The sequence below is a fragment of the Podarcis muralis genome, chromosome 13, assembly GCF_964188315.1.
Source record: "Podarcis muralis chromosome 13, rPodMur119.hap1.1, whole genome shotgun sequence".
NCBI lineage: Eukaryota > Metazoa > Chordata > Lepidosauria > Squamata > Lacertidae > Podarcis > Podarcis muralis.
In genome coordinates this window covers 28,715,778-28,743,647 of record NC_135667.1, presented here as the reverse complement: position 1 = coordinate 28,743,647, position 27,870 = coordinate 28,715,778, and the positions used below count along the sequence as shown (strand labels likewise).

General features: G+C 46.1%; 1 protein-coding gene across 1 annotated transcript; it reads left to right on the top strand.

Moving 5' to 3' along the window:
* Positions 1-15,327: 15,327 nt before the first annotated feature.
* Positions 15,328-27,565, top strand: LOC114582377 (gasdermin-A3-like). The gene is made up of 10 exons (XM_028703350.2): positions 15,328-15,768; positions 17,391-17,565; positions 20,252-20,414; positions 20,973-21,072; positions 22,069-22,122; positions 22,752-22,784; positions 23,843-23,982; positions 24,997-25,174; positions 25,535-25,608; positions 26,864-27,565. Exons 1-10 carry the CDS (start codon positions 15,558-15,560, stop codon positions 27,095-27,097), a joined length of 1,362 nt encoding a protein of 453 aa, XP_028559183.2. The 5' UTR covers positions 15,328-15,557; the 3' UTR covers positions 27,098-27,565.
* The last annotated feature ends 305 nt before the right edge of the window (positions 27,566-27,870 follow it).

The window sequence follows — 27,870 nt, the reverse complement described above, 5'->3', positions numbered from 1 at the left end:
CTTCCCCTGGGGGTTCTCTAGGGAGTTCCTCAGCTGGTGCCTCTCTCCTGCATCCAGGCAGCCCATAACAATGTCCAAAACCCTGAAGAGCTGCCCTCTGTCAGTGTGTAGCTCAGGGAAAGGGAACTTGTCTCCCTCCAGGAAAGAAGAAGAAGAGAAGGAGGAGGAGTAGTAGTTTGGATTTGATATCCTGCTTATCAGTACCCCAAGGAGTCTCAAAGTGGCTAACAATCTCCCTTCCCTTCCTCCCCCACAACAAACACTGTGAGGTGAGTGGGGCTGAGAGACTTCAGAGAAGTGTGACTAGCCCAAGGTCACCCAGCAGCTGCATGTGGAGGAGCGGGGAAGCGAACCTGGTTCACCAGATTACGAGTGTACTGCTCTTAACCACTACACCACACTGGCCCTGTTCTCCCTGACCATTGGGCATTCTGGCTGGGGCTGTTGGGAGTTGGAGCCCTCCAACATTTGGAGGGTCACAAGTAAGCCATCCTGGGATAAATGCAAAGCTGGATAGGCTGAAGGTTTTACCTAGGGTCCTTCCAGATTGGCATTTTATTATGGGAGTATTCTGCAATGGGGTGTTAGGGGAAGGGTAGTACCAATGGCTGCTGGTACACAGCAACTCCACCATAGCCCAGGTTGGGTGGAACGTGTCAGGGACCAAATATGGTTCCAGTCCCTGGCACATTGGGGGAAATAACTGCTGGTGCACCACATCAGATAGTTTGAGGAGCACTGCTTTAATGCATTTCAATTCCAGGCCTGAGGTTTGAACTCCAGGCCTGATTTAGAGCCTTCGCACACCTCTCCCTTCAGCAGAAAAGGCTCCCTGTGCGACTTAATATACAATCAATTTAAAACAGGACAGTCCTTGCCTGCAAGCTGACAGCTCAAAAAGATATGTGACACACAAGGGAAAAGGAAGAGGTTGGGAAGTGGAAGAAAGCAAACTTGGGAACCAATTCTTAAAAGTTAAATGTTAGTCCTTCTCCTGACCAGCTGCAATGGAAGCACCTCGGGGACAGGAGGCATCTGATGGAGGTGATATTTCAGAAGAAGAGCGGCTTGGGTTGCTCCTGACAGAAATCTCCAGTCATCTCCGCAGAGGTTCAGTGCAACTCTCAGCCCACCCCACTTCCTCACACGGTGATTCACAAGCACACTTCAGGTCAGAAGATTGCACTGGCAATCTCGTGTCTATCTGTGGACATTTCATGCTAATGTAGTAGATTTCAGGCGGGAGATAGCTCAGTCGGTAGAGACTCTCCCATCTCAAGAGTTGGGGATTTGAGCCTGCGTTGCAGGAACTTGGACTAGGCGACCCCTATGGTCCCGTTGCTCAGTCCCAGCTCCTGCCAACCTAGCAGTTCAAAAGCACGTGAAGGTGCAAGTAGATAAATAGGTACCGCTCTGGTGGGAAGGTAAACAGCGTTTCCGTGCACTGCTCTGGTTTGCCAGAAGCGGCTTAGTCATGCTGGCCACATGACCCGGAAGCTGTACACCAGCTCCCTCGGCCAATAAAGTGAGATGAGCGCTGCAACCCCAGAGTCGGTCATGACTGGACCTAACGGTCAGGGGTCCCTTTACTTTACCTTTACAGTCCCTTCTAACTTTACAATTCTGTGATTATAAATCAAGAAAGTGTGCACACAAAAAAGCATGCCAGTAGATTCTTGGTTCTTATCCCCACTTTGTTCATTAAAGTAGTCTTCTTCAGACATTTTAAATCCAGCTGCAACCTGTAATACAGAGACAAAAAAATAATAATTTTTACTGTATTACGCCAAAGTGTCTCATAGTGACTTTACAAAAAAGAACAGAAACTTTAAAAATAATTAATAAAAACTAGATGGAAAGTTGCAATAATACAAGAACCAAAAATGCTCGTCCATAATTACATATGGAAAGGACAAATCCTACCCACCTCAATGAAAGCTAAGCACAAAAATTGGCCACAGATATAACTAATTACCCTCCAAAGTAAGGGCCGAGAGCTCAGATAAATGCCCATCGTTCTCCCCCTTGGTCCTTCCCTCCCTGTTCTCCGTCATTCTTTCCTCAATGTCCCAACAACAAAAATAATATAGTGGGAAATGGGGCACTGCCCCACTAAACTCTGTCCTCAGCCAGCCCCTACCTGCTTCCATAACTACAGTGGTACCTTGGGTTAAGAAAATTTGTTCTGGAGGTCTGTTGTTAACCTGAAACTGTTCTTAACCTGAGGTACCACTTTAGCTAATGGGGCCTCCCGCTGCTGCTGCTGTGCTGCCACCGCGCGATTTCTGTTCTCATCCTGAAGCAAAGTTCTTAACCCGAGGTACTATTTCTGGGTTGGCGGAGTCTGTAACCTGAAGCGTCTGTAACCCAAGGTACCACTGTACTGTTGTGCCTCCAGGGCTATGGAGTCCCCAGGGTCACCTTTTTTCCTAGAGGACACCTCAGGAAGGACCCAGCTTCTCCTCTTCAGAGGAGCTCTCATTGGGGCCTGGTGGGGCCTGGAAGTTAAACCATTTTGAAAGCTTCTGTTTAGCTACAGCTATTCCTTGCAACCTACTTCTGCTGAGTTTGGAGGACAGAGGTTTTTAGAAATGAGATGCAATAATCCCACTTTCGGGTGCCAGCGTGTAATCCAACCTTATCCCCGAATGAATAAAACAACAACAAGCTTGTTGGGCTTTTGTGAATGAGGTCATGTTCAGAGCCACCTATATATCATGTTACCCTCTTGAAATCAAGTAAATATGGTGGACTAGACACGGCTGGAATACCTGAGGGTTTTCTTTTTAATCAAGGAGTTTGCAGCTGTGGTGTGGGAGCAGTTTGTATTATCCATAGATGCACATGCCCAAAACTGACCCTAATGACCAGCAGCACTGCCAGTTTTCAAATGCACGCAGCTCCCACTACCCAAATGCTCGTTATACAAAAATTCACTTATCCAAACACGAGAAATTAGTACCCAAACTTCACTATACACACCGCAGATATCCAAGCAGCCAGAGCTCAGCGTATTACTGTAAACAAATAAGTAACCTTAAACAAGTCTTACTTTGTGTGTTTTACTGGTCTGCTGGTCAGCTGTTTCACCAGAAACCATGGTGGAGGGCGGGAAGGGTGAGAGAGTCAACAAATAAGAGATCATTTTTTCCTTCCTTGTTTGCTTTTGGCAAGGTTTCAGAGAGTTTTGCAAGGTTTCAGACCCTATGTCTGGGGGTTTTCATCACTTTGGGGCCAAAATTCTGTGGTCAGGAACGATGTGGAAATTTCCCCAGTAGGAATGAACTGAAATCATCAACTTGCTTTGTGAACGTTTGCCTAACAAATGATTTCTTGAGAATGCATTGTGTTTGGATAACAAGACCTGTGTGGTAAGTCATTGACCCTATTTCAACTTCTGAAATGCTTTTGACAATCTTTTCAAAAATGTGCATTTTTCAAATGCTTTTGAAAAATCTTTTTCAGTGTGTATCACAGTTCAATCTTCAGTCGCTTTCCTGGATCTCAAGAAGCTGATCTCTAATAACCTCCAGAATTTCAATATTTTGCAGAATGGATTAGGTCGCAAATCATAAATTTTGCTTTGTACAATTAAAGTTGATTAAAGATTTTTGGTACTCTGGCATGCCGAATCTGCTATAAGAAAGCAAAATGGACTTTTTGTGAATACGAAAGTGATAGGCATAATGAAAGAAAAATGAGATAATAATCAATAAATGGGAGCACATATATTAGTGAAAACCACAGACAAAAATACATTATATTGGGGAAATTTGCTAGTTAAAGTGTACATTAGGCAAAATTACATACAAAAATTGTATTTTAGGAGAATTTCACACTAAAATGCTGATGAATTTTCACGACAATGCTTTAAATGAAGAATTTACAAATCGATGTGGGCATGTGACAAATGGAACTTTGTTGTTGTTGTTTAGTTGTTTAGTCGTGATTAGAAAACAGAGTGAAATTTAATTTGACAAACCCACCCGTCCCTGTGGAAGAGTAAACAAATGCAGAACCCTGCAGAAGGGGAAGGATCTTCAGCAATGAGTAATGTGGGGGGAGGAGGAAGGAGTGTGCTGAGGTAGCATGAGAAGAAAAGGAGTGTTGCAATATGAGCATATAACACAGCCAGCACCTCTATTTTGGTAAAGTTCAAGTATACTGGACAAAACTGCTTAAGTTATTCAGGGCCATGTGTGGTACTGGGAATCCTCTTGCCCTAGAATTAAGCCATTTTGGAAAATACTAGAGGTAGTGGGGAGCAGAAGAAATCTTAGATGCAGAATTTATCACAAATATCCTTACTGTGCCCGGAACGGAAATAGTGGTTATCATTATCTGCTAACAAATGAAGGATGTAAAGGGGATGATTAGTTTGGCTCATATTCTTAGACTTAACAGGGAGAGCTTGGAGAGTTTAAAAAGAAAATGTGAGGGAAAATGTATATTACGAATAAGAAATAAAACTACTAAATTGCCCTGAGTTCTGTGCTACTGATTGTGTGCTACACATCTAAACAACAACAAAAGCATGAATTATTTTGACATGTATAAACCTTAAAATGAGAGTACTGGAGTTGGAACGACAGCCTTCGTTTCTGTTGGCTAAATTTATCATTTGTCCCAGGCATGGGGTTCAAAACAAACCCAATCTGGGTAGAAGCTACTCAAAAGGTATAACCCCAAATACCTATTTAGGTGAAAACTCTAATGTGGTGGGATCCTTGCAGATGGAGGCTGAAACCCCTGATCATAAATCATAGCCTGCCTCCTTGATTCTACTACCTGAAGCAGAAACTTCAGTCCTATCCCTGGAGATCCTGCGATGGCGACTCCTCCCATGCTGGCTTAACCGTAACCATCAAAAACCAGTACAGTGAAAGTCATTCTCAACTGCTTCTCATGCATCGGGTAATTTGAGGGCTTCGGTTAATATTAGTTCATTCACATGATCAGGTAGAAGGCAACTTATTTCATAATATAAGCTTTCTGTCCAATGAAGCAGAACTACAACTGTTGTGTTGGGAAGTAGCCAAGGATTAATTCTTATCAGGTTAAAATGATTTCCCCCAAACTAGAAATTGCATCTGACAAGTGGGTTTGGGGGTGAGCTGGGGGGTTCAGAGGGTTGTGTTCCCTGTTTCTGACCATTCTCTAACTTTTTCACTGCCCCAAGGTTCATCACATTCTCAGGGTGTTTCAGGGTTCTTGAGTTTTGAGGGTTATTCAGGGTGCCAACTTGCAGTGTTGAGAAAATTGCGAGAGCCCTTGCATCATGGAAAAAGAATGTCTGTTCTCCATTTTATTGCACAATTCCTTCCTTTGCGGTAGTCCTGTTGAGTCAGCAACTCTCCCCTCAACCTTTGCATGGCTTCAGTTACAAATTTGACTAGCCTTCTACCATCCTGAGCAGGTTGTTTGTTGTTGATGTTTTGTATAATGAACCGGTAAGTAGTTCCAACATGCTGTTGTCATTCTTAAGCTACTCAGAGATCCTTTGGGCCACTCTAATCCTTTCATTCTAATAATATGTGCATACACCTAACTGTATTTCACTGTCTTCATTGTCTTCTGACTCATTGCTCTGTGTTATTAGTGGACTTGCCCATGTCTGCTTTCAGTTCTCTGTGTTGATATTTTTGTTATGTTCCTGACCCAGGATATAATGTAATTACGATGCTTGGCCGATCTACTAGTGTTTCATTCTGCATCGCCATATCTTATCTCCTGGCATTCTGTTCAGTTGCGCTAGAGGAAAGTAAGAGAACACAGGTTTGTGCATTAATAATAATAATAATAATAATAATAATAATAATAATAATAATTTATTATTTGTACCCTGCCCATCTGACTGGGCTTCCCCAGCCACTCTGGGCGGCTTCCAACAGAGATTAAAAATACATTAAAATGTAACGCATTAAAAACTTCCCCAAACGCAATACTTAAAGAGAGTCTGTTCTATCCAGAAAGGTTTAGTAAAACTCATACACAGATTTCAGACTGCAAAACCATGACTGTGCAAAAATGAATACAGAGATGAAATACAGTGGTACCTCAGGTTACATACGCTTCAGGTTACATACGCTTCAGGTTACAGACTCCGCTAACCCAGAAATAGTGCTTCAGGTTAAGAACTTTGCTGCAGGATGAGAACAGAAATCGTGCTCTGGCGGCGCGGCAGCAGCGGGAGGCCCCATTAGCTAAAGTGGTGCTTCAGGTTAAGAACAGTTTCAGGTTAAGAAAGGACCTCCGGAACGAATTAAGCTCTTAACCCAAGGTACCACTGTATAGGCAACAACTGATTGACATCTGATCATGGCAACCCATAAGTGGCCAGAAAAGGGGGCAGCATGAGGGGTGGGGCATAGCAGGGCATAGCAGGCTGATGTGTGCTGCACCACCGCGCATGATGATCTGCAACACAACCCTCATGCAAAGAGAGGGTTGCCTATAAAGTGGGGGGGGGGGGGAATTCTCCTTGCTCTGGAGTTGTCAGCCTTTAGCTTGTTCCTTCCCCGTCTATCCCGTGTGTGTGTGTGTGTGTGTGTGTGTAACCCATTCAGATACGAAACATAGACAAATTTTGACTGTTCTGTCCCGGCTGCTATGCAGTTACTAAGCCTGAACTATTTCTTATCACCAAGGCTGGTACACTGTGAGCTTTACAGAGCAGAATGCAAGTCCCCCCACCCCCAATTTAACCGAGTTAAAGCGCAACCAGTTTGCCAGATGCACAGTTATCCTTGGTGCTACACTGCTTAGAGTTGTCAACTTACTAAGACCATTTTTACAGGCACAGGTGAGAGCAGCAGGGTGGGTCATAACAGCAAAGAAGCAATAAAACAATAAGGCAAAACTTAACACAGCATTCCAGCTGAGAACAACAACAGCAAAAGATAGCTGAACCTTGAATGTTTCAAAATAATCTATGCAGGGCTTTTTTCCAGCCGGTACTTGCCGGTACTTAGTTCATTGCCATTATAAGAGAACAAGGAAGGTGTTCATGGTGAGTTCTGGCACCTCTTTTTCTAGAAAAATAGCGATGAATCTACTTGTAATATAACCTGAAATGTGACTTTGGAAATAACAGCAGTTTCCGTTTAAAACCACCTGTTGCCAGATTCAGAAGTTGTTTAAAACAATCAAAGCGGAGGACATTTTCCAGTGCACAGACAGTTCCAGTGAAAACAAAACTTTTCTCTGGAAGACAGCAGCAATAGCAGGCAGGGAGTTGTTGTGTATGAAAAGGGAGAGGGAAGGCAGATCACGAACCCTCTTTATGGTCCTTTGGACACGTGGGCATGATGGCCAACTAGATACAGGACTGCTACCTAAGCTGATGCACGCATTAATAGGGGTAAGGCAACAACCAGCTTTTCTCCCCTCCTGCCCCTCGCAGGAGGCAGTGGCAATGTGCAAAGAACATAAATCTTTCAGGTTCGTGAGGTATAAAAGAAAACTTGTGCAAAAACCAGGAACGGAGCCAGAGAACCAATAGCAGCAGCATGTTCTTAAAAACAAAAGGATAGAATCAATTTTCCTTTAAGGTATGTAAAAAAGGCACCCGTGAAGAATCAATAAGCATAGAAATATCCACAGGAACAAGAAAAGTTATCCACACACACACACCGACATATATTGGCAGGTATCATGGAGAGGGAGTGATGCAAAGGGAAAGACTTTTGTTTCTAGGAAATAGGAGAGCCGAACATAGTGCTGCTCCTGGTTACACTCAGGAGTTTGCATAAACATGACTGAGTTATACAAGTTCCAGGGCATTTAAAAAAAACACATGTAAAGTGCTGAGGAAATTCCACCCAAGGTGAACTCAAAATCCTTGCCCAAAGTGCCCTTTTGAGTGTTCCCCTCTAGCCTGTGATTTGGTGCTGTGGGTTAAACCACAGAGCCTAGGGCTTGCTGATCAGAAGGTCAGCGGTTCGAATCCCCGCAACGGGGTGAGCTCCCGTTGCTCAGTCCCTGCTCCTGCCCACCTAGCAGTTCGAAAGCACGTCAAAGTTCAAGTAGATAAATAGGTACCGCTCCGGCGGGAAGGTAAATGGCATTTCCGTGCACTACTCTTGTTCGCCAGAAGCGGCTTAGTCATGCTGGCCACATGACCCGGAAGCTGTACGCCGGCTTCCTCGGCCAATAAAGCGAGATAAGCGCCGCAACCCCAGAGTCATCTGCGACTGGACCTAATGGTCACGGGTCCTTTAGCCTGTGATTTAGTATTTGACATCCTGTCTTAAGCAAAACCTGCGCCTATATAATCCATATGGCTATATTCTGTTTCTTAAACATGGGCATAGCCAGGATTTTTGTTAGGGGGGAGGGCAGAACCGACATCATTGGTCAGTTAGTTAAGTATTTCTATTGTTTTACTTGATCTGGGGGCAGCTGCCCCCACTGCACCCTCCCTTGGTTATCCCCATGTACTTAAAGGGGGTCAAGACTTTCAAGATCTCGTGTTCAGGAAGAGGCAGAGCTAGCTGCTCTGGCACCCGGAACGGTGCACATGTTGCCCCACCCGGGGGTGGGGCTAGCCCCCTAGAGTCCCCCCCTCAGGGATGTCTCCCCCCCTCAGGGATGGCACCTGGGGTGGGCTGCACCCACAGCACCCCCCTTCCTCCGCCAGTGTGTTCAGGGGCCCATCTACACTGGTTGTTTGACTACGTTTGGAGGTCTTGTGGGAATGGTTACAACGTGTAAAGGGCAAACGAGGCTGAGTGTGGGGATTTGCCAGTAGTTTCCAGGGCTTTGGAAACCATTTTGTTCAAGAGCTGCAGGTGTGGAATTGAGGGCAGTCGAGTTTTTTGTTTTGTTTTTATATATGTTTTTATATATGTTTTTATTAAATTTCTGTTTTACTATTTACAATACTCATTTTACATCCTTAAGATATCAGTGACCTCCCTTCTTCTCTTTCCATGGTTCATTTTACATATCACAAATCCCTGCATATACCATTCAGTATTCCATTATTACATCGATCATAACTTACTTGCACTGTTGATTTTATCTTAATGCTGCCAGCGTTTTCAGCTCTACACTGTTATTTCCCATATATTCAATAAACGTTTTCCAATCTTCTCTAAACTTATGTTCTTCTTGTTCTCTTATTCTATATGTTAAGTCTGTAAAAGGGTCAAAGAGTATTGGGAAATCTTCCATAATGAATTGAAAAAAAAATGTTTAAAAGTACTTTCCCCAAAAAACCCCAGAGTCCTTTTTGCTGGAGATAATTCAGACTGAAATTCCCAGGTGTCAAAAAAAGGTTATTTATGTATGCCACTACTGTGGCCCATGTTTTGTTAGCCCCAAAATGGAAAACGAGCGAGGTCCCAACCAAAGAAGAGCGGCAGCTTAAGTTGACAGAATCAAATTAGATAAAAGGGTAGCGACGCCCTGCCCCGGGTGTCACAATGCCTTCGGTCGTCCCTGCTCCCATGTTTTAGTATGTACTGTACAGTTTGCTTCTGATCAGAGACTCTCTTGCAGATGGATCGGAAGAAAAGCTTTGCTTTTAAAAAATCAACATTAAATCTTCCCCTCAACCCAGGGCTGGCCCAGGACATTTGGCCACTTCAGGCAAAACTAGGGTTGCCAGCCATATTTTAGGAAGTGAAAATCTGGGCACAAAAGTTGAGTTTTGGTTTTGTTTTGTTTTTTGCATGAGAGAGAGAGAGAGAGAGAGAGAGAGAGAGAGAGAGAGAGAGAGATATTTTAGAGATATTTTAGAGGAAATTCGCCAAAATCTATACTTCCAACATGGGCTGCCATATGCTTTCTTCTCTTCCACACACACACACCCGACGCTGCCCCTCATGACAGAGGAAGTCAGTGAGCATGGAAGAGGCTAGATCTGCCGCCCGAGGCGACTGCCTCATCTTGCCAGATGGGTGGGCTGGCCCTGCCTCAGCCCCATGTTCTGCTAACCAAGATCTACTATCAACACAGTCGCTCACTTTGTGAAGACAGGATTGATACTGTGTCTTCCCAGGGGAAAATGGCGCGCTTGAAGCATGTGAAGAGCGGCAGGTCATTTCTGTCGTGCTCCATCTGCTCCAGGGGAGTGATTTAGGATGTTCAGTGTATGCGCATCTTTGCCAGCTGTTGCCCATAGCTTCTGGATTAGTGCAAAAACTTTGGGCAGCATTCCCAACTCTCTCACCCCACTCGGTTCAAACTGAAAGAATTGCGTTCCTGCATAATCTTATAATGGATGGTAAAGGTAAAAGGTAAAGGACCCCTGGACAGTTACGTCCAGTGAAAAGCGACTATGGAGTTGTGGCGCTCATCTCGCTTTCAGGCCGAGGGAGTCGGTGTTTGTCAACAAACAGCTTTCTGGGTCATGTGGCCAGCATGACTAAACTGCTTCTGGCACAATGGAGGTCCATGACGGAAACCAGAGTGCACAGAAACGCCATTTCCCTTCCCACCACAGCAGTACCTATTTATTTACTTGCACTGGCATGCATTTGAACTGCTGGGTTGGCAGGAGCTGGGACAGAGCAACGGGAGCTCACCCCGTTGTGGGGATTTGAACCTCCAACCTTCTGATCGGCAAACCCAAGAGGCTCAGTGGTTTAGACCACAGCGCCACCCGCATCCCTTAATGGATGACACATGAACAAGTATGACAACAAAGACAGTTGATACATGGCAAACCAGAGATGTGAATGAGATTGGTACAGTCTATTCTGATCCCTGGCCTGGTATTGTAAACTTTCTTTAAACCAAAGATGGGAGACAATGTCTACTGATTTATGCTGTTTGGGAATTGTGTGTGTTTTTATTTTTAAAAAAGGAGTTCTGGTCGTTTTTTGTTAAATTTCAAATGCCAACTTTCTTTAAATTGCAATAAATTATTAAATTACAAAAAACCTAAAGAGAGGTTGTGGGTTCAAGTCCCATGTTGGGCAAAAAGAATTCTGCATTGCAGGAGGTTGGGCTAGCTGACCCCTGTGGTCCCTTCCAGCTCTAAAATTCTATGATTCAGTCCCAACCAAAGAAGAATGGCAACTTAAACTGATGGAATATGCACAGCTTGCGGACCTAACATATAGAATAAGAGAATGAGAAGAACATAACGTTTAAAGGAGATTGGAAAACGTTTATTGAATATATGGGGGGAAACTGCGTACATTTGAAAATGTGGGCAGCATTAAGATAAATTCAACAGTGTAAATAAGTTTTGATGGATGTAATAATGGAATACTGAACGGTTTAGTTTCTATAAAATATGCAGGCGTTTATGTTTTGCAAAATGAACCATGGAAAGAGAAGAAGGGAAGTCGCTGATATTTTAAAGTTGTTTAAATGGATATTCTAAAATGTAAAACAAAATTTTAATATAAATTATACAAAAATAAAATAAAATTCTATGGTCCAGAAAGCTGACTGACCACTGGGAGGAATCACAGTGGAACGAAATAGCATACCCTCCAACATTTCCCTGATGAAAATAGGGACGTTCTAAGAAAAAGTGGGACTTTCTGGGATCAAATCAGAAATGGGGACAGCTTCTGTAAATCCGGGACAGTCCCTGGAAAATAGGGACACTTGGAGGGTCTGGAACAGAGCATATCCACTCTGCCACAACCAGTAGTGGTTGTAATAATCATGAATAATTGTGTAGGGTTCTCTCTGTTACCCATTTCCCCATGCTGGTTCTTGACATTTTAATTCGAACCCACTCTGCTTATTGCCTGCGCTAAGCCCTAGGGCAACCGAATCAATGATAAAGAAATTAAGTTTTACCGAGAATGTGCAGAGTGTTTTTCCTGTCACTACAGAAGACCCATAAGTTCTACCTCACTTGTCTGGGATTTCTGTCTACAGGTAAAAGGGCACGACTTCAAGGCAGGTCGTGGCACATGTGAACCCTCTCACCTCAACTGATCACTCATCTGCTCTCTAGCCAGTTGAACATGCCAATACCTAGCGGTTTGTGTGACTCATAAAGAGGGTTAAAAAAAGGATGTCTAACTTCCCTTTATTAGCAGAAAACAAAGCGTCCAGCAGTTCACTTCACAATTCATTTAAAAGTGTTGTTGGCAAGCTCATGAGAAGGAAACTTGCAGTTGACCTTGCTGAATCCAGAGTTATTCTTGTCAACCAAGGAAGCCCCCCCCCCTTTTTTTTAAAAGAAGAAACCTGAAGGCTTCAGGATTCAGGTAAGTCAAAAACTATTTTCTGAAAGAAACCAAGAAATCCTGTTTCGATGTCTTCATGACATCCCAGAATCTCCCACCTCACTTTTACACCCGGAAGGAGCACAGGTAGCTGGGAGCGAAACTAAGATAGGTTCTTTGCACCTCTAAAAATGTTGAAGACAAATCATTACTAATTACAAAGTTATTGATGTGATATAATCCAGCAACTCAGGAAATCTTTAGCAAATACCTCGGTGTTTCCCTCCCCCTTTTCCTTTTGCTTCTCTGTGCATTGAATAAATGAAACTTTTAACAAGAACAATCCGATCCTCGTTCCCAGCTTACCTCACCGCTCTCGGTTTGAAAGAACTTTTTAAAACGTCAGTAATTGTGTATTTTCATTCTGGTCCCTCTCTCTTCTTTAACTTCCAACCTTATTCCCCCATGCCAAGTCACACATTTTCGCTTTTAATGTGAAGCTGGCAGGCATGCCATTTTAGCCTGTCATTTTTAAAGCATTAAAAAAGTAAGTAAGAAAGAAAAATACTCAAAAGGCAGCTGGATTGAACAAATACATGGTGTCTCTTGGGGCCAAGACTCCTCTTTTCTCTCATTGACGGCGCTCGTCCATCTGCCGGAGTTACCTGACGGGCAGAAATTTAACAAGGAAAGCTACACCTGTTGAATTTCTCTGACTGATGGGACTGTTAAAGGCAAGTGAGCCCATCGGGCAGGGTGGGCAAGCTGACTACCTTCCTTGTGAATTTCATGTGCTTTCTTACAAATCAGCCTTTATCTTACAGTGGTATCTCAGGTTAAGAACTTAATTCGTTCTGGAGGTCTGTTCTTAACCTGAAACTGTTCTTAACCTGAGGTACCACTTTAGCTAATGGGGCCTCCTGCTGCCGCCGCACCGCTGGCGCACGATTTCTGTTCTCATCCTGAGGTAAAGTTCTTAACCCGAGGTACTATATCTGGGTTAGTGGAGTCTGTAACCTGAAGCATCTGTAACCCGAGGTACCACTGTATTAGTGTTTAAAGGTAAACGTATAGGGACCCCTGACCATTAGGTCCAGTCGTGGCCGACTCTGGGGTTGCGGCGCTCATCTCGCTTTATTGGCCGAGGGAGCTGGCGTACAGGTTCCGGGTCATGTGGCCAGCATGACTAAGCCGCTTCTGGCAAACCAGAGCAGTGCACAGAAACGCCATTTACCTTCCTGCCAGAGCGATACCTATTTATCTACTTGCACTTTGATGTGCTTTTGAACTGCTAGGTTGGCAGGAGCAGGGACCGAGCAACGGGAGCTCACCCCATCACAGGGATTCAAACCGCCAATCTTCTGATCGGCAAGTCCTAGACTCTGTGGTTAACCCACAGCGCCACCCGCGTCCCTGTATTAGTGTTTACATCAGCCTATAAACAGGACCAGCCCAGGCAGATTTTTGTAACCCTGTTGCCTGTACGCATTTTGTAGCACATGGACAGCTTGAAAGAAAAACCACACCCTTTCTTAATTGAGAAATGCTACTCTGCGCTGTCAGTGCCCTGGTGGTCAGGGCTGGCCCCATATTTGGCTGCCTGAAGCAAAGGCCAAGATGGCGCCTGCTCCTTTCCATGTACTGAAGCCAACCTGACAGAAGGTGAAGTGTAATTCAACACTGGTGATGATGGGGCAGCATCCTTCACTGCACCTCAAGGCAGCAGGAGAGCTCAGTGGGGAATAGGACAGGGTGTGAGGCACCACTGCTTCCCTCTACCTAATAGTAGGGCTGGCTCTTTTCACTTTTTTTCTGCTGACTGTCCTTTTAGGGATTTCCTTCTCTCTTCCACCTTCAACGTTTACAGACACAAAATCTGCTTTCAATCACAATGAGGAATATAGAACTCCCTTTCATTTTTTTATTGCCTCCTTTTCCTCCTCCCTCTCCTCCTCTCTTCTTTTTCTTCTCCTTCTCTTCATCCTCCTCCTCCTCCTTCTTGTTCTTCATTCTTCTTCTTTTGACCTCCATTCTGTGTTTCCTCCACCTCCTCTCACTGTGTAAAGTAATTTCTAACTGGGTTGTTAAGCCCCCCCCATTTTCTTTTTGCTCCAGAGCTTTCCCCCCTGAAAACCCACCCTTTAAAGCTCAATCGGAACAAATGTCAGTCCGCACAAAACCCAAATTGATGTTTGCTCCAATTCAGCTTTAAAGAGCAGGTTTTTGCAAGGAAAGCTTTTTTGGGGAGGGGCAACTGTTTGCACACAGAACGTTAAAGCACAGTAAGTATGGATAAGCCCTTAGTTATTTAGCATTTGCTGATCTTCATACTCAGCTGTTAGCACTATGCTTTCTATTTTTTTCCGTTGTGGCTTGCTGTATTTACGGTTTAAATTTATTGCTGCTTTAATGTGTTCTGTAACCTGCCCTGGAGTTTGATAATGAAAGGCAGTATATACATATTGTAAATAAATAAAGACCAGTTGAGCGATCACTTAATTACAAGCAGGACGGCAGCCTATAAAACAACAGCGACACTTCAGTACTTTGCCAGCCTTAGATTTCACCACTGGCAGCATATGCAAGTGAGGTGGTCACCACACGCTTAGGGAAGTGGTTTTCTTCAACTAAAACTCCTTCAAAGTTAGCAGGAAAAAACAATACTGGGAGGAAAACCACTTTGCATGCAACCTGGGCCTCAAAATACAGCCTTTTTTAATGCTTCAAAATGGTTTGTAAATGTTGTTTGGGAGAGCGGTCTCTCACTCTTTTTCTGAAAGCCTAAGGCCTAACACACTGCCCAGTTCCACAGTCAACTTCAAATACTAGCTTGGGGCTGCAATTTGAGAAGCGCCCAAGAACCAGATGTGTCCTGAGAATTGAAAAGTTGCAGGTATTACAGCACCAGGGCCAGCCTAAAATATTTTGCTGCGTGAAGCAAAAAACCAAAATGGTGCCCCCCCCCCCAATGGCAGTTGACACTTACTTCAACTGTGGGGATGGGACAGCAGTCATATTCACACTGTGCATTTGGTTTTCCTCAAAGAATCTTGGGAACTATAGTTTGCTAAGGGGACTGGGAATTGTAGCTCTGTGAGGGGTAAACTACAGTTCCTGGGATTCTTTGGGGGGGGGGGAGCCATGGGTTTAAAATGTATGCTGCAGATATTACCCTCACAATTCTAACCCTCACAAGTATCCTGTGAGGTAGGCTCAAGGGAGAGGCAATGATTGGGCCATAGTCACCGACTTGCACCTTAGCCTCCCAGGTCGTAATACAACACTCGAACTACTTTACCACACTGGCTATCCTGTTTTAATAAAAATAAAATAATTCCATTCCTTCCTTACAGGTTGTAAGCTGCCTTCCTGTCTTCCTGCTGTTGTGTCTCAGCGTCCTCCAATCTGTGGGGATAAAAAATGTTTAAGCGGCTGACCAAGCAGCTTATAAAAGAGCTGGGCTCAGATAGGAGGCTGATACCTGTGACTAGCCAGGTACTCATCGATAGCTTCCAGCCTCTCTCTCTGGTGACTAAAGAGCAATCCAGGTTTCCTTGGAATACGCGGAAGTATTCCCCAAGCCCTTTCAAGCTGGCGGATGTGCTTGAGAAAGGAGCAGAGGTGGAAATAGGTATGTTGCTTTTCATATAATTTAGTAGGCATCTGTTAGGGTCCGTGGGGCCAGGAGCTTACTAGAAACCATGTCCAGACCAGGGTGCATACTAAAGCTTAGGGGAGATTTTTTTCCTGTATAACAACTGCGACAAGCAACCCAGGAATAGGATCTAGAAGTGAAGCCAAATCAGAGCATCGAAGAAGAAGAAGAGGAGGAGGAGGAAGAGGAGGAGGAGGAGGAGAAGGAGAAGGAGAAGGAGGAGGAATTTGGATTTGATATCCCGCTTTATCACTACCCAAAGGCGTCTCAAAGCGGCTAACATTCTCCTTTCCCTTCTTCCCCCACAACAAACACTCTGTGAGGTGAGTGAGGCTGAGAGACTTCAAAGAAGTGTGACTAGCCCAAGGTCACCCAGCAGCTGCATGTGGAGGAGCGGAGACGCGAACCCAGTTCACCAGATTACGAGTCTACCGCTCTTAAACACTACACAACACTGGCTCATAGAGCTGGAGAGGCTCTTGTCCCAGACAGGCAATGAAGATTTGCTATTTGCTTATGCATGGCTTATGTAGGCTCCGTTTGGTGTTTAGGCCGGAAAGTTGTGTGTGCCTCGTCTGAAGGTGTTCCCACTTCCATGCACACACATTTGAAGTAGCCCTCCATGGAAATTGCAATTTCATGGCTGGGGTGTCTGGAATGTGGCAAAAGGTGTTTGGATTTGCGGTTTAGCTCTTCAGCGGGCCGTGCTTCAAACTCACATACCCAATATGAACTACGGATCCTGGTTCTGGTTTGCATGGAAAGTGGTTTGTAGTAACGATAGTGAAGTGTAGGTGGGTTCCCACAAGGCAAGACACAAGTGATAACATTTACTGAATTAACAGAACTGGACAACAGGGGCAAAGCAACTGCTTATATACATTTCTGAAGGCCTGGGCCACTCCCATTCCCAACGCGATTGGCTGTCTAAACTTCCAAGCTGCGAATCATAACTCAGAGTTTAAGGGCAAATGGCAGAGGTCCAAAACCTGAAATGTTCTGGGATTGGATATCACGTATCGAATCAGAACACGGGCTCAGAATCCTTAGTCCAGGCTCAGGCAAACACAGACCACTGAATGCACAACCAATAGTTTGTCCAATTCAGACATAATGGCAAACCATAGGTATTTGGCATCAGGGAGCAGAAAGGATCTATGTTAACCTTGCCCCCGGCAGATCACTCCTCCCCATATCTATTCTGGTAAGCAACAAAGACCCACTTGCTAGGAAGGTAGCCCTTCTAGCTGCTCCACCCTCCTGCCAAGCAACTTCTTCCAGTAAGGAAGGAAACAAAGTGTACTAGGAGGGGAGAGAATGGGAGGATGGATTGCATAAAGTCAATGGGTTTGGTCATAATATACAGATCTCTTTCAAGGAAGCAGAGGTAGGAGCCACAAAGTATAACAGTTTAATGCTGTCGAGAGAACCTGCTGTTCTGGCTCTGTAATTAGAAGAAGGGTGATAGCATCTGCCTGTACATATGATTTGATTATTGTGAACCTCTTTGAGAATCATCAGGAGTGGAATGTGGTGGTTAAAGAAATAAATCTGACCGAAGTGTTTTGAATGTGGGGGTTTTGTTGTGCTTTCCCCAGAACTGAAACACTCCGAACCACTTCTGTTCTCTGCAAACATCTCCCACAAATCTGGAGCAAAACTGAACCTCAAGATACAGACTGCCGCAGTGGATATCGGCGGCTTGGGCTCGGCCTGCTTGTCTTCCTCTCTGGTAGCTGTGAGGAAAACGTATGTGGACACCAGGGAGCTGTGGTGAGCATGGCTTTGCAGGGTGCTTGGGAAGGGGAGAAGTTGACCAGGCTTGTTGGCCGTTGCCTTTTTTGGTTTATGCAAATGGAGAGCCTTCTCTTGCACCACAGTCAACCCTACCATAATGCAAAAGGAGACTGCAGCTGCTCCAGGAAGCTGACTTTGGGTGTCACCAAGAGCTGCAGAGTAAGACAGAGAAATCCTTCCACATCCACCCACATCCACACTGTGCATTTAAAGCACATCGCCCCTGCAAAGAACCTTGGGAACTGTAGTTCATAGAGCTACAGTTCCCAGCACCCTTAGCAAACTACAGTTCCCAGGATTTATTTGCCATGTGCTTTAAATGTGCACCAAATAGGCAGTGGGTGTTGGGCACCCTGTCTTCTAAACTGTCTTTCAGTGAAACCTTTCACACCAAGACTGTGCCAGGCTCCCTCTGAACAGGAAGGATCAGAGAATAGGAATAGCCTGGCAGTCCTTATGAGGGCAGCTAGCACTATGGAGCTCCTCTGAAGCACCATTTCTCACCGTAACCTGGCATAAAGGTAAAGGGACCCCTGACCATTAGGTCCAGTTGTGGCCGACTCTGGGGTTGCGGCGCTCATCTCGCTTTATTGGCCGAGGGAGCCGGCATACTGCTTCCGGGTCGGGTCATGTGGCCAGCATGACTAAGCCGCTTCCGGCAAAAAGAGCAGCACACGGAAACCGTTTACCTTCCCGCCAGAGCAGTACCTATTTATCTACTTGCACTTTTTGGCGTGCTTTCGAACTGCTAGGTTGGCAGGAGCAGGGATTGACAACGGGAGCTCACCCCATCACAGGGATTCGAACCGCCGACCTTCTTATCTGCAAGCCCTAGGCTCTGTAGTTTAACCCACAGCGCCACCCGCGTCCCTGCAACCTGGCATACCCAACATTAAATGACAAAGCAAGGTGAAATGTAATGGAAATTGGGGTTGCTCGTGCGCAAGTTGCCACCACTCTTGGCAAGGTTGCCTGGATAAACCTTTCCCTGGCTGGACAGCCCTGATTCTGCATCTGTCTCAGTCACTGGCAGAATCCGTCAGTGGGCGTTTCCTGAACTTCTTCCAGCATAAAAGTTCCTTGACGCCAAGTCTCCGCCTAGCCTCCCTGCGCGGACGTCTTCTGCGCAGGGTGGGTGTGGGCAGCGGAGGACCCGTGCTCTCCCCGCTGGTCTCTGGCGAAGAGTCCTGGAGCCATCTTTCCGAAGCCCGCCTGTGCCCCCCTTTCTCCCTGGTGTCACGCTGATTTCCTTCCCCGGCCGATGAGTCCCCTCTCTCCCTGCTGGGCCCTTCTCCGGCATCGCTTGGGAGCCTTGCCTCCACTCCTGGCTCCGATGGCAGTTCCCTGACATGAAAGCAAAAAAGATGAAAGTTCCCACGTGGAAGGGAACAAGCAAAAGCTGCAACAGCAGCTCAGTACAAATAGAATCTGTTTTTGCTAAGAGGGCTTAAGACTTAACTGCAGCCCCAACAGTGTCCACTAGAGGGCAGTCAAGGATAGAAGAAAGAAAGCAGCCTTGAGTTAGGATTCCTTGAGTTGGGACTTGAGTTATGCACTCCTTGCAGAATCTGCTACAATCCTTGCCTTGTCTCTGGAATGCTCACTCTCCTCACTTTCCAAGATTTATTCATTTCATAAAATGTATACATTGCTTGATTGTAAAACATACACACACACATACACACACAACCAACCAACCATCAAAACAGTATACAGTGGTGCCCCGCAAGACGAATGCCTCGCAAGACGGAAAACCCGCTAGACGGAAGAGTTTTCCGTTTTGGAGGTGCTTCGCAAAACGAATTTCCTATGGGCGAGTCTTGCGAGTTCCTGCAGGGGTTTTTTCCTCCCCCCCCCTTTTTCCCAAGCTGCTAAGCCGCTTAACAGCTGATCACTAAGCCGCTTATCAGCTGATCCGCTAAGCCGCTTAACAGCTGATCCGCTAAGCCGCTAAGCCGCTTAACAGCTGATCGCTAAGCCGCTTATCAGCTGATCCGCTAAGCCGCTTAACAGCTGATCCGCTAAGCCGCTTATCAGCTGATCCGCTAAGCCCGCTAAGCCGCTAATAGCGCTGATCCGCTAAGCCGCTAATGGGCTTGCTTCGCAAGACGAAAAAACCGCAAGACGAAGAGACTCGCGGAACGGATTCTTTTCATCTTGTGAGGCACCACTGTACAAAAAGGGAAAACAATAAAACCAAGGGAAAAAATTACAACCCTCCTTTAAAGCATGCAAAAATTAAAATACTAAAACAGATTACAATGACCTCAACTTTCTGAGCATCCGGGTAGCAGTGGTGTAGCGAGGGTTGCCGGTGCCTGGGGTGGAACAAATACTGTGCAGTTGTGGACTGGGCAGTTGTGGGGGAGGCATGCGCATTAAGATGATGCTTTTAGTCTTGAAGTAAAACTGCCAGGAAGGTCACATAGAAAGCAGGCAGGGAGACACACCATGTTGTCCTTTGCCTCAGCAAGCAAATTGTCTTGGGCAGGATCCGGGTGTGGGGTCTGGGAAAGTGCCACATTGCTGGGAAACTTTTGCTCTGTAGCCCTTCCCAGAGTGGCCCTCACGAGGGGCGCAGAAGCCCCCCGGTTCTTTCCTCACTCAGCAAGAACCCTGAATGCTTAGGAGCCATTGCAATGTACCTCCCTGTTGCTTTCAGGAAAATGGTGCCATCCCTCAGTCTTCTCCAGCAACTCTACCCCAAGCTGCATTTCTACGTTGTGACGGAGGCTTTCGAGATAATGGAGCCGCTTCTGATTGAGGAGACTGTCCAAGCAGGTGGCAAGGGAACGGTGACAGCAGCGGAAATATTGACGATACAGGTTTGTGGTCTTTAGCTTTGTGGTTTCTCCCTCTTCTCTCTCTCTCTGTCTCCCACAACTCCCCATTTGTGGAAGGCTCTCCCCAGGGAAGCTTGCCTGGTGCCTTCATTAGAGGTCTTTAGGCGCCAGGCAACAAAGTGTCTCTAGGTAGTTGCACCTGTTCTGTCAAATGCCCTCCTCTCAGGTGCTTTTTCGTAGACATCTGAAGGCAGACCTGTTTGGGGAAACTTTTAATGTTTGATGTGTTGTTGTGTCCCTTTATTTTTTTGGAAGCTGCCTAGAGAGACTGGGGTAACCCAGTCAGATGGGTGGGAAACAAACAAACAAACAAAAAAAATGTTGTTGTTACCAGGTAATTGGCTGATTAAACAATCAAACTATGGCCTTTTATAAGTGCTTGTGAGAGGGGGGTTGTTGCTATGTCCTTTGTGTTCTCATTTCATATTTTTATTGCCCTTTGATCTTCAGATGAAGGGCAGTATACAAATTGAAATAATAATAATAATAATAATAATAAATAAATAATAACCACAAGAACAACAACTTGTCTGCGCACAGGGCCTGAGCACAACAGTGAAGAAGAATGCAATGCTGATCCCCCGGGGCACAGTGCTGGCCTACGTGGTTGAGAAGCTCCAAACCTACGACGAAGAACTGGGTGAGTAAAAAGAGTTGTCTGTACAGATTGAGATGGGTGTAGCTTCCACACAGAATATGAAAGCATCTTGAGCCAGGATGGCGAACCTACGGCCCTCCAGTTGTTGGATTCCAACTCCTTTCAGCCCCCGACAGCATGATGGGACTTATAGTCCAGCACCTGGAGGTTCCACAATCTCTGCCCTCTTCATGATCTAGAGAGCAGCTCTCTCATTTTTAAATGGTCAGGACTATCAGCGCCCCTTCCACTAGTAGCATAAAGCTTCCAGCAGGTTGCCCATGAGTCAATTCACCCTGCAACGGAGTGAGAAAATGATTGTCAAGTGGGATGCCAAGAAGCAGATAAACAAGAAGCGTTCTTACCAAGTAATTTATTCAGTTTTCACACAGAGAGAGAAAGGAATGCAGTCTCTCTTAGATGATGGCGTTGCTCCAAGTAAAGTCCCACCCCCTCAGTCCCTCCTATTCTACATCACTCCTGCGCCTGCTGATCTGTGCTTTCTAACTCTGAGCTTTCTGTTCTACTACTCTCAAGGAACGCCAGGTCCTAGAAAGGGGGGGGGGGGTCTGGAATGCTTTCTAGAGACACTGAGTCTGTCAGCTGTCTCTCCCTGGTGCTTCTTCTTCTTCCTGCTCCCCTCCCAATATTTCCCAGCTTCTCCACTCTGCAGCCTCTGAACTCTGACCTTCTGCAAACCACTGTTCTAAATCTACACTGTCTCCCTCTTCTCCGGGAAGTGGGGGCGGGGGAGGGGCGGGGCAGACTTCACCATCCCTCCTCTTCGGACCAGTCCCTGACAATGATGCTCTTGGTGTGCAGAACCACAGGAATTGGAGAGCTCGCTGGGTGGTGTGATAACAGCTGGTGTGTGAGGCCTCTACCTGTAGTTAAACAGTTCAGCACTGCAGGTTGCCCCGGGGTCACTCTGAGACCATGGAAGACATGAAGAACTCAATTCTGTATCCTCTCCTGATCATTGCTTTGTTTTCTTTCCAGTTTTGCTCTGCCAGCGGCTTCAAACAAAGTTGGTTTCCTCGCTCACGTATGATGGTATTGTTGTTATTTATAGTTTACACATAATAATGCACTCAAAATGTATGGCACTTTGCGGAATTATGTAAGCGAAACAAAAAGAGACAGAGAGGACTCTGTCTTGATAATGTTCCAGTATGAATGTCCAAAGTAGGCAGGACAAGAAGGAGGCGAGGGAACAGAGGAAAGGTGTGCAAAGATTACTAGAGTTGTTACATTAGCCCTGCACAGCACAGTTAAATTTCCTCCACCCAGTGGGTTTCACAGTGTTTTCCGCTCCAGCTCTTCACATCAACACAGCTTCGTTAGTGTCAGATTCATTTCTGCTCATGCACACATGAAGGGGGGGGGGCGTTTAACAGGGCGGGGATGTCTTTGCCCTGTGCCAAGTGTTCACATGTTGTCTAGAGATGAATTAAGAACAGCTTATCGACTCTAGTTGGTGTGAAGCTGGTTTGAGAAACAGGGACTCAACCAGTTGTGTTCTATTAAAAATGTCCAGGGTGCATAATGAGTTTTGGATGATGCGTGAACCCAGCACTTGGAAACACAGTGAGTGCACAGTGAACACAGCTTTAGCTGACATGAATCTCAAGTGGGTATTTTTAAGCCAATTTTTAAAAATTTCTCTCTCCTTCTCCCTTTAGCATTCCAGGATGAGCTGGGCTCCTCACTAACAGGCAAGTGGCCTTCTGTTGCTTTCTGATTTCGCGCCTGGATTCTGCCTGTCCCAATCCTGCAGATCTTTGCCACCAGAGACCAGCAAATTCCTTCCATAGCTCCGTGGCAGAACTTCTGTTTTCCATGCGGGAGGTTCCAGGTTCAGTCCCCAGCATCTCCTGGTAGGAATGGGAAATAAGACTCATGCCTGAAATGCTGGTGACCCCCACTGCCAGTCAGTAGTAGGCAGTAGGTCTGGCTCAGTATCATAAGAATTGTAGAATCACAGAATCGTAGGGTTGGAAGGGACCCCGGGGGTCATCTAGTCCAGCCCCCTGAAATGCAAGGATGTTAACTAGATCATACATGACAAGTGGCCATCCAACTTCTGTTTAAAATCCTCCAAGGAAGGAGAGTCCACCACCTCTTGTGGGAGGATGTTCCACTGTCAAACAGCTCAGAAAGTTCTTCCTGATGTTAATTGGAATCTCCTTTCCCATAACTTGAAGCTAACCTCTGGAGCAGGAGAAAACAAGCTTTGCTCCATCCTCCAAGTGACAGCTCTTTAGCTGTTTGAAGGTGTCTAATACACCTCCTCTCAGTCTCCTCTTCTCTGCGCTGAACATACCCACCTCCCTCAACCGTTCCTCCTAAGGCTTGGTTGCCGGACCTTTGATCATCTTGGTCACCCTCAAATGCACATGTTCCAGCACATCAATATCCTTCTTTAATTGCTGTGCCCAGAACTGGACACAGTTCTTGAGGTGTGGTCTATGTTCCTCTTGCTCCTCTCAAAGCTGAACTCAGCTGAAATTAGCTCCCGCTGCCTCTGAAACTCAGTGCCATACTATTCATTTAAGCTATTTATGTATCGCTGGAATATCTAAGCAATGTGCCCTAACAAGCACTTTTAACAGAGAGGCTGGTTATGGTAAGTAGCCCATCATAAACCAGCCTCAGTCCTCAAAGGCAAAGCCACCTCCTCTCTTAGATCAGGGGTGGCGGAGCTGTTGAACCTGTGTGTTATCAGAAGCACCGTAGCCCAAATTATGCTAACCGTCTTGACTGCAACCTTTAGCTGTCCAGCAAGTGAAAGACGCCGTCAAAGAGGCATATGAGCCGCTGGCACTCTTGAGCCAGCCTTTGAAGAAGCAGCTTCTGGAATCCTTTGAAGTTTTGCTGCAGGACGGAGAAGTCGCTTCCACTGTCCAGTCAATGGTTTGTCACTTTTCTCAGCTGCTCGACTGCTCACATACTGTGCTATTCTGCTGCATGTAGGTGTAGACCAGGGTTTCCCAAGCTTGGGTCTCCAGCTGTTTGTGGACTACAGTTCCCATCATCCCTGACTGCTGGTCCTGCTAGCTAAGGATGATGGGAGTTGTAGTCCAAAAACAGCTGGAGACTCAAGCTTGGGAAACCCTAGTATAGACACAGACTAAATCTATAAATGCCAGGGATGGAGAACACGTGACCCACCAGACGGGGGCTGGGGGGGGGGGCTGTAGACAAAACAGGAACTGCCTCTTTGCCCTGCTGCCACCACTGACCTGCTCATGCCACTGCTGGCTTAGAAGCAGCACCATCTGCGCAGATTTTGGGAAAGTGTTTGCAAATTTCAGGTAAGATTTTGCCCCAAATGGATGCAATTGTACCCAAAATCGGTGTTGCTGGTGGCGGTGCTTCTCTGCCACTGGTGTTGGCAGGGCAGGCGGGACACTCATTGGCATGCCACCTGGGGGCATCTGCCACCTGAAGCAGCAGCCTCACTCACCTTGCCTCCTGGCTGGGCCAGCTCTGCCTCTGGATGTTGTTGGACTACAACTCCTATCATTCCTAACTATTGGCCATGCTAGCTGGGGCAGATGGGAGCTGGAGTCAAGCAACACTTGCAGGGCCACAGGTTCTTCTTCACAGTGGGTATGTACCCTTCCCGCGTCTATTTCAGTTTCAGTGCTTGTTCCGGGAAGCTGCTACCAAAGTATCTTCTTTCTTGAGCTTCCAGCCTGTCTGTTCCAAGATCCTGGCTTTACCCAAACTCATCCACTCAGTCTCTGCACCTAATCACCTTGCTTATCTTCCCAGAAGTCCTTAATTGGAACTTAGCAGCAAATATGCATCTCAGCTCTGGGGGGAAAAGAAAAGAAAGGCATTGGGAGCTAAGGGCTCTGCTATATGTGGCAGCTGTCCATTTTCACCCTTGTTGACTGACCAATTGCTATAATTTTCCATCAGCTGGAGCTTTCCATGGCAGGAAAGAGTGTCGATCACTCCATGCTGGAGTCCCTGAATGAGGAACACCGACCTTCTGTGGAAAAGCTGCTTTCCTGTTTAGGGATTTCTCAAGACACGGAGAGTGCGAAAAACCAAGATCTCTGGGGACCAGTCAACTTCCTTTGTTCTTCTCTAGATGGTATGGAAAACACTTATCGGTTGGGTGTGTCTGCTTGGCTTCCCCAAGGCGAGAGGGGTTGGTAGATTGTTTTTGCACCTTCCTTGCAAGCCTCTAAGCCAGGCATAGGCAAACTCGGCCCTCCCAATGTTTTTGGGACTACAACTCTCATGATCCCTAGCTAACAGGACCAGTGGTCAGGAATGATGGGAACTGTAGTCCCAAAACATCGGGAGGGCGGAGTTTGCCTATGCCTGCTCTAAGCCATCCATCCAGACCTGTCTGTTCTGGATAACTTTGCACATGTGTGTGTAAAAGATGCTAGCATCCAGATGTGGCAGTATTGCTCCATTCATCACGTCTTGGGATTTGTGTTCACAGACTTGGACTATGAGATGCTACCACTGCTGGATACCATCCTGGAGAAGAAGAAAATGGCCCAACAGCTGGAGATGGTGAGGCCCTTCCGGCTTAAACTTCCATGAAGTTTATTATTATTATAAAGAAAAAATCAATACCAAACATTCATGCCTGGGAGGTATTCATTTGCTCTTCCCTCGCCCATTACATCAGGACAATTTTCCCTTAAGCGTTTTAACATTTTGTTATGGCCACTGGCTGTCTCTTTCTTGGTCATCCACTCTGCCCAAGATGGTTGATCTTTCCTCATTGGGGAAGGAACAGTTAGGAAGAACGTAAAAGATTTTTCTGGAGTATTTTGAATCAGAGTTCTGGGGGAGGTGACTTCTCCCTAGCTAGGGTGAGGTGGACATGTGTGTACGTGTGAAGAAACAAGAAAGCAGGCTGGGAACACACTAAAGTCTAGCAGTGGCTACCAGTCCCTATGGTTGTATATTACCTCATATATTACAGGTACCCCTGCGGCAGGAAGGCAAACGGCATTTCCGTGTGCTCTGGCTTCTGTCACGGTGTTCCGTTGTGCCAGAAGCGGTTTAGTCATGCTGGCCACACGGCCCTGAAAGCTGTCTGTGGACAAACGCCGGCTCCCTCAGCCTGAAAGCGAGATGAGTGCCACAACCCCATAGTCGCCTTTGACTGGACTTAACCGTCCAGGGGTCCTTTACCTTTTACCTTTACAGTGGTACCTCAGGTTACATACGCTTCAGGTTACAGACTCCGCTAACCCAGAAATAGTGCTTCAGGTTAAGAACTTTGCTTCAGGATGAGAACAGAAATCGTGCTCTGGCAGCGCGGCGGCAGCAGGAGGCCCCATTAGCTAAAGTGTTGCTTCAGGTTAAGAACAGTTTGAGGTTAAGAACGGACCTCTGGAACGAATTAAGTACTTAACCTGAGGTACCACTGTATATTACCTCAGTAGCTGAGGCAGTATGTCAATTACTAAGAATCCAAAATGGGAGTGTGTTTTTGTGCTCAAATTCTGCTTTGGGGCTTTACACAGGCATCTGGTTGGCCACTGTGAAAACAGGGTGCTGGACTAGACAGGATTTTTGTCCAGCAGGGCTTTTCTCACGTCTTCTTCAGTTACTGCCCTCTCCCGCAATTCATCCCAGGAATTGTACCCCGCTGTATCTGTGAGCGCTCAGTTCACATGCACTTGCGCGCCCAAGGAAGGCGATTACTGCTCATATGCCAGAGGAAGGGGCAGGTGTAAATTGGCCCTTTCGCTCATTTTGTCCCATTCTCTCTCCTCTCTCTCTCTCTCTCTCTCTCTCTCTTTTATATCAAAAGATGGATGGAATTTTGGAGTGGATTCTTTTTGGCGACGAAGGCAGCGATTTCGAGATTCCACACCATTCCTTCAAGAACGAAGAAATTCACCTGGCCATTGAGATGCTGCAAACTTGTGGGCTGGATTTGGAAGCTGGGAAAGACTCCACCATCTGTCTGTGGAGCAACGAAGCCCGTTCAGAACTGGCTGCTCTGTACTCCAGCTTGTATGCCCTGCAGATCCTAAGTGGGTGAAGCAGGAAGTAAAACAGATCCTAAGAAGGCAAATATTTCCCCCTGGTGCAAGGGGGGTCAGCTGGGCTGAGGTCTTAAGGTGTAAAGCCCTGTACAGCACTCAGTGCTTCCACCCTTTTGAGCCCGTCCAGTTCCGAATTGGCTGGTGCTTCCTGCTTCTGGTTGTGGAATGGAGTGATTGGAAGACCACAAGAAGTAGCAAATGGTTTGCACTAGGTGATAGAGAGAAGGCTGCTTGGGAGTGGTTTGCCATCCCAGTTACCATCCTAGCCTTTGTGGTTTTCCATCTTCTGATGCGTCTTTGTGAAATCCAGCCACATGGCCCAGATGCCAGACCAAGATTGCACATGAGGTCCTCAAATCATCAAATGCATGATTCTTGCAGGAACCTTGGAAATATTTGTTGACAAGGTTCTTCCACTTGGCAACCCAGTCATGTGGGCGGCATATAAATAACATCACCATCATCATCATATCATCATCACCATCATTATTAGGAGGGGTATTTGGTCCAAAGGCCACATGTAACATTAATACAAATGTGGAGGCTTCCTGTTTCACAGGAAACTGCAGCTATTCGACAACTAGAGTGTAACCCTAAACTATGATTATCCTAAGACTTTTCAGAAGATTGTTATATGGCCTCAGTGGTCCAGCTTCTGTATGGCGATACACTGTTGGAAGTGGGAGGAGCCAAATTCTCAGCTGCTGAGTTCAAAATTAGGAATAAATTCCCTTGAAACGAGGGTCACAAATTGTGACTGTTAAGACAC